The 12,809-nt window shown below is 32.7% G+C and overlaps 2 protein-coding genes across 2 annotated transcripts; one reads left to right on the forward strand and one right to left on the reverse strand.

Moving 5' to 3' along the window:
* Positions 1-363: 363 nt before the first annotated feature.
* Positions 364-6,580, forward strand: LOC126660889 (linoleate 13S-lipoxygenase 2-1, chloroplastic-like). The gene is made up of 9 exons (XM_050354592.2): positions 364-619; positions 1,078-1,349; positions 1,991-2,228; positions 3,003-3,311; positions 3,386-3,471; positions 3,626-3,736; positions 4,221-4,522; positions 4,865-5,131; positions 5,435-6,580. The coding sequence occupies exons 1-9, from the start codon at positions 469-471 to the stop codon at positions 6,195-6,197; spliced, it is 2,499 nt and encodes an 832-aa protein (XP_050210549.1). The 5' UTR covers positions 364-468; the 3' UTR covers positions 6,198-6,580.
* A 2,428-nt stretch (positions 6,581-9,008) lies between these two features.
* Positions 9,009-12,260, reverse strand: LOC126661651 (putative disease resistance protein RGA1). The gene has a single exon (XM_050355505.1). The coding sequence runs from the start codon at positions 12,258-12,260 to the stop codon at positions 9,009-9,011; it is 3,252 nt and encodes a 1,083-aa protein (XP_050211462.1).
* Between the last annotated feature and the right edge of the window lie 549 nt (positions 12,261-12,809).

Below are 12,809 nucleotides of genomic sequence, written 5' to 3' on the forward strand. Positions count from 1 at the left end.
AGTCGTTATTAATAGAGTCATGATATGTTTAAAATTAAAAATCTAATGCATTGTGCATGTGGTAAAATGTTTGGTCGCATATGGTAAAAATGTCAATTTGATTTTTTTTCTTGACCAATCAATTTGATATTTGGAGAATGAGAAAATATGACTTTTGAAAAGTTATGTCCTTTTATGATTCAATCTACTCGTTCTTAAATTTGAAAATAACTTTCAAATGGAACACCACCACACAAATACAAAAATATCTCGTCTCAATTTCTTCCTTCCTCTCTTTTTCTACGTAATGTGTTTGTATGGATTTGTGTTCACTTTTCTTACTCTATAAATAGAGCCGTTACAAATGCATTCTATCATACCAATTAATCCTTTGCTTTTAAAAAAAAAAATTTAAAAAATCCTTTGAATTTTTTCATTATCAACTTAATAGCCATAAACACTAAAAAAACACAAAAAAAAAAACTTGAAATGTCTTTAACAGTTAAGGCAGTTGTTACAGTTAAAGAGTTTGATGGTGGGTTGTTATCTAACATTAGTTTAACATCTCCTCTCGATGGCCTAACCGATCTTCTCGGCAGAACTTTTCTTCTGGAGCTTGTTAGTACGGAATTCGACTCAAGTAAGTAATTAGTTATTATTATACAAATGTTTTTTTCAAATTATCAATAGCGTTTCCTTTGTTGGGTTAAAGATTTTTTGGTTAACAATCTATAGTGTTCTACAAAATGATTACTGAACTATAAAACGGTTGTTAAATTATAAAAAATTAAAAAAAGGTTACCAAACTTTAGTGATTACTGAACTATATAAGTTTTCTACAAAAAGTTTATCGGCATTGTTGCATAGTTGTACATGTCTGATTTGTCCACATTTATAATTCGGTAGCTGTTTTTTTAAAACAGTATAGCTCGGTATTTTTTTGTAACCTGTTATAATTTGGTAACTGTTTTGTGAAAAAGCTATGTTCGATAGTTATTTTATAACTTTTTATAATTCGGCTTATATTTTATATTAAAGCTATTTGTTCCGGAATCGCAAAAATGTTTAATCTTACAATTTTGATTGATATTTTTGAAGAAACGAATTCGGAGAAGGAAAGAATTACAGGATATGCTGGTAAAGTAAGTGAGAAAGAAAATGTGTTGAAATATGAGGGCAAATTCAACATTCCAAAAGATTTTGGAGAGGTTGGAGCTATTTTAGTGCAGAATGAAAGTCACAAGGAAATATATGTGAATGACATTACTCTTCAAGGCTTCCCTAGTAATGTTGTTGTTAATTTTGCCTGTGAATCATGGGTTCATTCCAAGTTTGATAATTCTGACAAGAGAATTTTCTTTAGCAACAAGGTTTCTACTCTTTAACCTTTTTCTTTTTATATAAATATTATCAATTTACCCTCTAAATTTACAACTTTAAGTACGTAAGGTTCGAGTGTGCATTTAATAGTTTGGTTCGGTACGATATGAAGATATTAAAACTCTTACGTTTTTATTTTCAAATAACAATTTAACCAAGATAAATAATAATTATTTTGTTTAAGACAATTACAGATGAAAAAGTAAAAATAAAGTTTTTTGATGAAAAAAGTAAAAATAAAAATAAAATTTAAAAGTACTAAATTGAAGAATTAAATTTAGGCCAAATTGTAATATATTATACATTTTATCATTTTCTAAAATAATGTTATCTATAAACATGAATTTCATATAATATGAATTTTTGGTTTTTAAAAATTGAATGCCATATTGAACTCAGATTTTTGAATAAGTAAACAAAACCAACCATTTTTTATTTGGTTCGGTTTGTTTTTAGGGACTAATTGATAAAATAATTAATTTTTGTATCAATTATTCCTCGAATCTGAATTTATAGTGTAAATTTATACTTAAGTGTTTTTTCTATCCATACATATGTAAATACCATTTCTCATAAATATATATTCTTTTCCATATCATAAATTAATTATTTGGCCTATGATTTGAACCAGTCCTACATGCCATCGGAGACACCAAATGGACTGAAGAAGCTAAGGCAAAAAGAATTGGAAAATTTAAGAGGAAATGGAAAAGGAGAAAGAAAGCATTCCGACAGGATCTATGATTATGATACATACAATGATCTCGGCGATCCCGATTCCGACATAAACCTCCTCCGACCGGTTTTGGGTGGTAAAAAACATCCCTATCCGAGACGTTGCAGAACGGGCCGTAAACCAGCAAAAACTGGTATGAATTTAATTTATTTAAGTTTTATTATATGCATGGATTTTTATGAAAAGAATAGGGACTTATATGAACTTTAACAAGCATAAATAAATTTAACCATTAATTCAATAATAATAATATATTATACGTACATAATTTATGTAAGCATGTTCAGCACGCAGTAATAGTGAAATATTGAAATTGTAATTCAACTTGGTAAATTCTATAGACTTATATTCCACACAAGCAAAGTATAAATCTCTCTTCAAAAAAGTTCTACTAAATAGTTTTGGCTTTCTGGTTCTCAACTAATGAAATAAAATCAAGAAAAAGTAGTTAATTGTCCTTTTCTGTCTACTAAATCAATAATAGGACATGTGTTGTGAAATGCAATTAAGAAAAATCTAAATTTTTATTTTCATACTAAAAGTTTGAAATTATCCAAAGTTTCTAAATTTGATATAATTGAAATGTTGACTATAAATTTGATGTAATTGAAATGTTGACTAATAATATTACTATTTCTAATTCATTAAAAAAAAATTACTATTTCTAAGGTATTTTACTATAATTGATGTTCCTGTAAAAAACAATATAACAAGCTATATTTTTCGCCTCTTCAATAGGCGCTATATTGGTTAAAATACAAGTTTAATGTCTAGATTTTGAAATTAAATTAATTATATTTATTAAATTTAGAAGAATTATTTGACGTATTATGTGAAATGATTTTTACAAACTGAAATAGTCTGATGAAAATCTGATAAATATTTCTGTTAATGTGCGAAACACTAGATCCGCAGTCGGAATCAAGAAGCACCGATGTATACGTGCCAAGGGACGACAAATTCTCCGACATAAAGAAAGATTCATTCACCGAAAAAACACTAAAAAACGTATTGCACAGTCTAATCCCTCAGCTTTCTGCCAGAATTGTTGATCAAACACTTGGATTCCCTCACTTTACTGCTATTGATTCACTCTTTCGACAAGGCATTCTGTTGCCTAAGGGGGCCAACGTTGGCCCTATTCCCACGCTCGTCAAGACCATTGCTGACAGTAAACAACAGATTTTGCTCTTCCCCACTCCTGAAATGTTCGAGAGTACGGTGTTTTTTTATCTTTTAATCAATTTTTTCTAATATGGTATCAGAGCTCATTATTTACCGTTCTTTCAGGAGATAAATTTTCGTGGTTTAGAGATGAAGAATTCGCTCGCCAAACTCTTGCCGGTCTTAACCCATTTAGCATTGAATTAGTCAAGGTAAGATTGTTACTATTATAGGCTACATGCAGTGGCGGAATCAGGATTATGATCAAGGAGGCTGGCCTCGCCCCCCATTCTGTCTCGGGCGACATGTATGTATTGCGAATTAATTAATGAGTTAATTAACAAAAGTTGGTTTGATATGATGCAGGAATGGCCGATTAAAAGTAAGCTTGATCCTGCAGTTTATGGTTCTGCAGAGTCATTGATTACCAACGAAGTTATCGAGTATGAGATATGCGGCGCAATGACTGCTGAGGAGGTGATTTTATCCTTAATCCTTATACCAACTATATGTATAATATACACATATAAATGATACCTAAATTTATCGCATATTTTAAAATTGTACCTAAAATTTTAATTTTTTTAATACTTGAACATTTATTTTTTACTTGAGATGAAAGTATTTCAACATTTTTTAATCAAATTAATTAGCTGACGTGGCAGACAAACTAAAGTATATTAGTGAAATATATTTTCTCATCAATAGTCATTGTAGAAGCCACTTTAAGAAAATAAGGGCATGAATATTCTAAGAATATATTTCAGTTGGTTACTAAGTAAGTTTATTTTGATAAAAAATGATTGCGTTACTTTCCCCTTGAAATAAAACTAAATCAAAAGATACAAACTAAAATTTTGTTACAAATTTTACGTATATAATAAAATTTAAATGCCATTCTTATATTTAACCCATAATTTCAACTATAATGTTTATATTGTAAACTTTTCTTTGTTTCTAGGCTTTTAAGAAAAAGAGACTCTTTATGTTGGATTACCATGATTTTCTTATGCCGTATGTTGGCAAAATTAGAGAGCTTGAAGGCACCACATTGTATGGTTCTCGAACACTATTCTTCCTCACTAATGAAGGCACATTAAAACCGCTAGCTATCGAGCTCACCCGTCCACCTATTGGCGACAAGCCACTGTGGCGGCATGTGTTTACGCCGAGCTTTGATGCTACTAAAACCTGGCTATGGAGAATGGCTAAGGCTCACGTTTGTGCCCATGACTCTGGCTATCATCAGCTTGTCATTCACTGGTTAGTAAATCTAAACTATAACTATGGGATTAAACGCTTAAAGGATAGCTAATTTTTTCACATAAATTAAATAAAAAAAATACTTCATTAGTTTTTCGACTAAAATGACAACTAATATGGTATCATGTAAGTTCTAAGAATACAGTTTTGAAAGTTGTCATATCAGATTAATTTAGTTGGATTAGAAAATGTTGATGTACTTTCGTTTAAAATTAAAATTAAAGATACATTAACTAAAATTTAGATAGCAATTTTAAAATATAGTGTGAAATTTAAGTACCATCCATGCATTTAACCTTAAATTGAGCCTAAAATTTATTCCATGTGTGTGAAACTCTGCAGGCTAAGGACTCATTGCGTAACAGAGCCTTACATAGTTGCAGCAAATAGGCAACTCAGTGCAATGCATCCAATCTACAGACTTCTATTACCACACTTCCGATACACATTGGAAATCAATGCTCTTGCTCGCGAGAGCCTCATCAATGCGGGTGGAACCATTGAGAACGGCTTCTCACCCGCGAAGTACTCTATGGAACTTAGCTCAGTTGCTTATGATAAGCTTTGGCGCTTCGACATGGAGGGTTTGCCAGCCGACCTCATTCACAGGTATATTCTGCCGGCTTGCGTCCTCTAATTCTGACTTTGCTATGCCGTCTTGCACACCACGATTATAACGCCAAAAACTTAATAACCAAACGACACATGTTATGTAAGCAAAAACCGATATGAAATGAACGGGTAACCGAGCTAAGTTCCATAGAGTTCGGCTACCAAAGTATGACAAATGAAACGCTAATAACCGTTATATGTTAAAATTGATAGTTTGGTAACCATTAAAAACTTAACCCTTAATTTTATCCCAATTGTTATAAGTTTTTGAGTGCATTTGTTTCTTGAATTAATCTTCAGGGGGATGGCAGTTGAGGACTCAACAGCACCTCATGGATTAAAGCTAGCAATCGAAGACTATCCCTTTGCAAATGATGCTTTAATTATGTGGGATTCAATCAAACAATGGGTTAGTGATTACGTAAATCGCTTCTATAAAGAACCAATCCAAGTAGAGACTGATACAGAACTTCAAGCATGGTGGACAGAAGTTCGGACCAAAGGGCACCAAGACAAGAAAGACGAACCATGGTGGCCTGTCCTGAAGTCTCAAAACGACCTAATCGAAACCTTAACCACTATTATTTGGGTAAGTTCGGGGCACCACGCTGCGGTCAACTTCGGTCAGTATCTTTACGGTGGTTACTTCCCTAATCGACCTTCCATAGCCCGAATCAACATGCCAACTGAGGAACCAATAGTAGAAGAGGATTATAATCAGTTTATCAATAAGCCCGAAATTACATTGTTACGAGGCTTCCCTACGCAAGTTCAAGCAACGCAAGTTATGGCGGTTTTGGATGTTCTGTCGACTCATTCACCGGATGAGGAGTATATCGGTCAGAATCCGGAGCCATATTGGGAAGAAGATGCTGTCATAAAAGCTGCTTTTGTAAAGTTTAATGCGAAAATGAAAGATCTTGAAGGTATTATTGATGCGAGGAACGGTGACAAAAATCTGCGGAACAGAAATGGAGCAGGAGTTGTTCCATATCAGTTGATGAAACCATTCTCCAAAGAGGGAACTACAGGGAGAGGAGTTCCTAATAGCATTTCCATCTAATACTTGAAGTATTGACCATCCGACATACATTTCGTCGAACATTCATGCTTTAAACAAACCACTCTCAAAATTGGTATTTTAACTCGTTTTACCTTCTCGGATGAGTAGAAGAAAATTGTTGGACAATTTAGAGCAGAACGGAAAAAACGAGTCAAAATATCAAATTTGTGGATGGTTTTTTTTAAAGCCACTACTTTGATCTTATTTGATTATTTTTTGCTAAATTTAAGGGGCGAAATGAATTATTTTGATAAAGATGTGTTTGAGTTGTTTATTTATGTGAATAAGTGTAATGTAGATTATTTTCCATGTCTAGCCATGGGAAATTGACAACATTGTACACTAGTCATACTAGTCTCGAATGTTAAGTGTTCTTTGATTCATATTTTTTCTGTAAAAAATCAGATTGTTTTTCATAAAATGTTAAATAAAGAATATTTGTTTGTTTTGATACAAGATGGTAATGTATATAAATTGTACGAGACATGAAACATAACTGTAAACCTGGAAAATTATATATAAATATTTTTTTTTTGATGAATAGTATGTATATTAAAGCCATAAAAAATGGCAAAAAGACCGGAATTCAAGGCTTTCGCACAAGAAGTGGCTTTCGAAGAAGCACACTAGAGGTTTAGGCCAAGAGCATCGGAAACAAATCAACGGTCCGAGAATAAAATACAACGAGGATTCCTAAAGAAATCTATTCCCGTATAAGGGAAATTCCTATTACAAAGCTTAAAAAGGAAACCAGCCCTCATAAAACAGTTAAAAATAACATCCTCCTTTGATGAAGTCTTACCCTGAAAGATTCTGCTGTTTTTGCATTTCCATATTTCCCAAATAATAAGGTGACCGAGAACTTGCCAAAGCATCCAGTAGCGACTCAAAGGAATGGCGTTTTGCCATTGAAGAAGAAAATTTTCAAAAGATAACGGGGCAATCCATCCAACATCTAATTTATCTAGAACACTATACCAAATGCTATTAGCAAAAGAGCAATGAATAAATAGATATGCCTGTGTTTTAATTACCTCGCAAAGAGAGCCTAATGAATTTTCTGCTGAAATTATGGAATGTCTAACCAAAAAGTCGAGCGTCGGGACTCTACCATGAATTGCAATCCACTAAAAGAATTTAATCCTCGGAGGAGCTTTCGAGTTTCAAACATGCATAAACGGGTTGTGGATACGAAGTCTATTTCCAAATCCTGTAACCATTTCTGAAGAATTATGAGCCATACCTGTTTGAGTCAACGAATGATCAGCAGCGAGGTACGACGAGAGGATAACAGCAGCTGATCATATCTTGTGAAAACTTTTTAATTTAGAGAAAAACAAAACCCATAAACTAACTGTTAGTTGAAAAATAATATTAAAACTGAAAATATAAGATAAAAACTATTTATTTGTTGTAAGCAGTGACGAACGCAGATTTTTTTTCCGGGGGGTCCAAATTAAACATATAAAAATAAAAAATATCTATAATATATTTAAAAAAAATATATAAAGTAATAATATTTTTTGTAAAAGAATTAATAAAGTAATATATATATATATATATATATATATTAATAACATTTATTTCAGTTTTTTATTTTTTGAAACCGTTGTATAATAGTCATAGTGATAATCTTTACAAACGCATTGTTTTCAATATAAATAATGAAATAATTATCTAGCAGTTCATCTTACATTTGATTATACCAAAAAAAATTGATTTTGAAATAAGTTCGAACAACTAATGTTGTTGTCGTAACTCATGAGACTTGTAACAATTTTATTGGCAAGTAAACAAAAACGATAATATATTCACTATTGTAATATTTAGAACTACATAATACATATTATTATTAATTTATTTAAAATTCTATTTAAAATATTTATGAAATTGATTACTTTATATTAAGTAAATTCTAAATTAAATTTTCTGATAACAAAAATTTTAAATTCAGTTTTAGTTATAAATAGTATAAATTTTATTTTGAATTAAATAATATGTAAATTTAAAAGCTTATTAATAAGTTTAATTATAAACAAATTGCTAATATAGAAAACATAACAATTATTTTGAACTGAAATTTTAATTTACTTTTTAAATACATGATGTGCTTATAATTATTTAAATGAAAGAAAATATTGGTATTGGCCATATGAAATAGGCATTATGTTATCCAGATGGTTCAAATTAAATATTTTACCAATGTATAATTATCTTTTTAAGGTATTTATTTCTTTTTTAAATTCCAGGGGGCCCAATGCACCCCTTGGACCTATAGTAGATCCGTCACTGGTTGTAAGATAAATGGATTTAAAGGTGGGGATGTGATTTTTAGCCAGAAAGGGGCCAAAAACCACCTCCCACCATAATAGAGTTAAAAATGGGGTCTAGGGTTTATTAAGAAGAAAAAGAAAGAATGAGAAGAGAGGAGAGAACCCGTTAATTGAAAATTATAGCTATTATATTATATTGTGAAAATTAATACATGGATATTACATTATTACAATGTCTATTGTAATCAAATAAATGCGCATATGAGGGAGGATGACGACTAGTTAAGATTCAATGTGATATTTTTTATTGTGTGGTATCATTAAAATTGTTACAAAATTAATCGAAGAATTAATATGATGATGAAAATTATGAGAAGAATTAAAGATCATAAAGAAATTGCTCAACAAATAAGTTGAGAAATTATCCGATACAAATTAAAAAAACTATTCAAAGACAAATTGATGAACAAAAGTGACCTTCATGTAGAATTAACAATCGAAAAACAAAAAGACTATAGAATTCGTCTTCTCTTCCTTCTCATTCTTCAAATTCAATCAAGCTTCCATCAACTACAACCATTGGGATACGAGCAAACTTCGACCAATTAGTATGCAAGTTGTTTGGGCGTCGTTGAAACAATAGAGGACAATTATCAATCCCTAGAACTTGTAGTTCCTTCAAATTAGCCATCCACTCTGGTAAATAGGCTAAATTACCACAATCTTCGATGAAGAATTTTGACAACATAGGGACAAACTGAAGCCCTACCGGAATGGAGACCAATTTCGGAAGACTCCCAAATTGAAGCTCTCGAAGGTTTTTAAGGCACTCAAACTCCGTACCAATATCAAACACATCATCGCACAAATCTAGCTCGTCGCATTCCTCGACGATAAGACCTTCGAGTGAAGTTAAATGATGGAATGTATTCGACATCGTTGTAAATTTTGGGCAACTCTTAATGTGAAGTTGTTTGAGGGATGTAAAAATGTTGTGCATCCATTCCTCAGGCAAACATTCTAGATCTTGTATTCCATCAATGCCTAGATAGGTCAAAGGAGAAGAAAAGGAAGTCTTGTTCTTCAGAACATTCTCCAATGATTTCAGACTTCCATTTCTTAGTTCCAACCTCTGGACAGATGGAATGAGTGGGACTGAAATGAGATTAGGGCAAGAGTCGATCTCCAAATATTCCAAACAACAAAATTGTAGTAATCTAGGCGATGGGTAACTGTCTCTCCACCATCCCTTCAAATTAGGGCATTCACTAAGGCAGAGTGTCTCTAAAGAAGGGAAGAATAATGACTCATAGTTCCCCGTCTCTATAAACTCTAGATCGTCTAGCTTTTTCAAAAATAATTGCTGAAGATAAGGAAAATGATGTAATGGTGGGAAACGATGGCATCTTCTGCAATCGTTGATCGTAATTCTCACCAACTTAGTGAGTGAAGAAACCCAACTCGGAAACTGGATCCTTCCATTCCCAAACACTTCTATCCATTTTAGATTCACGTGTGGCCGTAGCTCTTCTATTGACAATATTGCTTCATCGGAGCCGCTACTTTCATGGATGTTATCGTCATATGAACCGCCCAATTTCCATGCTAATCTCACCAAATGAAGGTGTTGCTTCATTTGTAGACTGGCTGCGTTAAATTCAACAGTCGGATTTTGCACATATTTCAAATTCAAGATATGCAACCTTTTCCTCAAGTTGTTCAACTTTCCTAATTCACCGAGCCTACTGCCATTAATATTATCTTTAGCCACTATAAATGTTGATAAATACTGTAGAAAACTGAGTTGACTCATTTTGCTTGGCATATGAGTCAAACTAACACATCCCCAGAGTTGAAGATGCCTGAGATTTATCAATTGTTGGAAATCTGCGGGCAGCTGCTTTAGTTTTCTACATTTTTCTAGATTTAGTACTTGAAGATTGTGCAGTTTCGTTATTGAATCAGGGAGGATCTCGATTTTTTTATTGCTCGAAAGATCGAGATATCTTAAATGCCTCATTTCTCCAATGGAATGTGGAATCCGATTGATCTCCAAACTTGTTACAACCAATGCTCTTACACATTTTAGCTTGGAAAACATTGCATGGAGCGTTCCTTCTTTAGCTTCTTCAGTGTTTATTGTAATAAATGACCGCAACTTTCTAACAGTAGACAACGTTTGTAACACTTGCTTAAATGAACTCTCCTCAAGATCAGCCCACATATGTCGACATCCTCCTTTAGATGCTAAAACTTGATTCAAATTCAATCGACAAGTCTCGTCCCCAGCTACTAAAACAGCAAGATCGTACATCAAATCATGCATTCTGCAAAATTCTATATCACCAAATGAATCCTCGGTTACTTCTTGAAAGAAGGATCTCCACATTAGTTCCTTGAAATATTCATTACCTACATTCTCATAGTATTCTTTGGAATCTGTTAGTTTGATATATCCTTGAGCCATCCAAAGGTTCAATAAATAGGGTGCATAAATTTTGTCGCCTTTCGGAAATAATCGACAATAAGCAAAACAATGTTTCAAATGCGAAGGAAGATGATCATAACTCAGCTTCAGAATTGCTAAAATACCACTTGTATCGATTCCGTTTATTTTTGATAGTTCTTTATCTTTAATTATCAACCAATCTGATAAGCTTTTAGACCGTAAAAGTCCTCCTAATGCCCTAATGGCTAAAGGAACTCCTACACACTTTGCTACAATCTCTTTCCCAACTTTCTCGTGCTCTAGACTCACAACATCCTCTTGTCCGAAACACATTTTTTTGAACAACGACCACGACTCATTATCACTTAGACCTTGCAGTTCGTGAACTAACTCCGAACCTACGATTTCTGCAGCATGCCTAAGGCGAGTGGTTACGATCATTCGACTCCCTCTAGCACCGCCAACTAATAAATCCCTCAATCTAATCCATTTCTCCAAACTCTCGTTCCATACATCATCAAACACAATTAAATATCTTTTCCCGTTTATTCTTTCGTGAAGTAGATTTTTCATATTGTTCATTCCTAGGTCTTTAGGTTTATCACCTAAAACACATTCTAACATCTTTTCAACTATTAGTTTCACATCAAAATTATCCGATACGTGAACCCATAATTTTAACTCAAAATGTGATTTCACTGTCTCATCGTTCCATACAAGTTGAGCTAACAATGTCTTTCCTACGCCACCAAGTCCTACTATTGAAATGGTACGAACATTCTTGTTATGATCATTAGAATGCAACAAAGATTGGATAATCGCATTCTTATCATCTACTCTGCCGATAACTACTTCGGGCAAAGATGAATGACTCTCTCTTTCTACAGAGCTAACATAACTCTCCTCACGACGACACTCATTTAAGTGAAAGTTCTTATTTGCAGCAATTGCATCTAACTTGGATTTCATCTTTTTGATTTTGTAAGCCATTTTACGAGCGTAAGTAAATTGGTTTGAGCTTGAAAAGAAAATCCGTACCTTCTTTAACATTCGATTGCCACTCATAACTTGCTCATGCAAAGCCATTGTGGAAAACTCATCAACCAAATCATCCGCATCATAAAATGCGTCTCTAAGTAAATTCACCCAGTTTTTAACTTGATTGCTTTCCGACGATTTCTTCTCCGCATCAAGAAGCACAGCCTGAATTGTTGAAACTGTTATTTTGAGATTCTCAATTTCATCTTGGACACCCCACAACAGACTAGCTTGTTGAATTATCGGAGAGGCAAGCTTCGAAATTATTTGACCTGCAATGCTGAAAAGGGCTGCTTCTGCCATTGGTTAGCAAGGTAAACGAACTGTTAGGAATTGCTTAAGATGAGGACTATGAGTTGTGTGGAGGATGACAATGCTGTGATTATATTTATAACAAACCTTTATTCTCATACAAAGACTAATAATAGTTTCTAATTCTATGTATGTCAAAGATTGATCTAGTCTTTAATGTAACTTTGTGAATGTTTTTATCTTATTAATGTATGTTTAAATTAATATTAAAAAATTATTTAATCTAATAATCTGGGTCTTGTTAATTGTACACTACATGTTCTCCACTCTTGCAATTTTAACAATAAGGGAGCTATCAATAGTTGAAATTTTGCATTACAGCTAATCCTTAAGAGTTTAAGATTATGTATTATGATTATTTTAAAGGATAATAGCTATAACTCTCTTAAATTTGTGTTCGAATTGCCGTGTTTCTCCTTAAATTTGAATATTTACTAGTTTCTCCCAGACTTTTATATAACTGAATACACATTGGGGGATAGAAATTTTTCAAAATTGAGGGGAAAAACAATTTTTCATGCATAAACTCATAGAATTATA

Source organism: Mercurialis annua, linkage group LG8 (assembly GCF_937616625.2).
Source record: "Mercurialis annua linkage group LG8, ddMerAnnu1.2, whole genome shotgun sequence".
NCBI lineage: Eukaryota > Viridiplantae > Streptophyta > Magnoliopsida > Malpighiales > Euphorbiaceae > Mercurialis > Mercurialis annua.

Bases quoted from the DNA above. Each gene is read 5' to 3' on its own strand.
- LOC126661651 (XM_050355505.1), bottom strand. From the start codon at position 12,260: ATGGCAGAAGCAGCCCTTTTCAGCATTGCAGGTCAAATAATTTCGAAG.
- LOC126660889 (XM_050354592.2), top strand. From the start codon at position 469: ATGTCTTTAACAGTTAAGGCAGTTGTTACAGTTAAAGAGTTTGATGGT. The intron at 2,229-3,002 runs GTATGAATTTAA...GCGAAACACTAG, and splicing joins CCGTAAACCAGCAAAAACTG to ATCCGCAGTCGGAATCAAGA. The intron at 4,523-4,864 runs GTTAGTAAATCT...GAAACTCTGCAG, and splicing joins CATCAGCTTGTCATTCACTG to GCTAAGGACTCATTGCGTAA.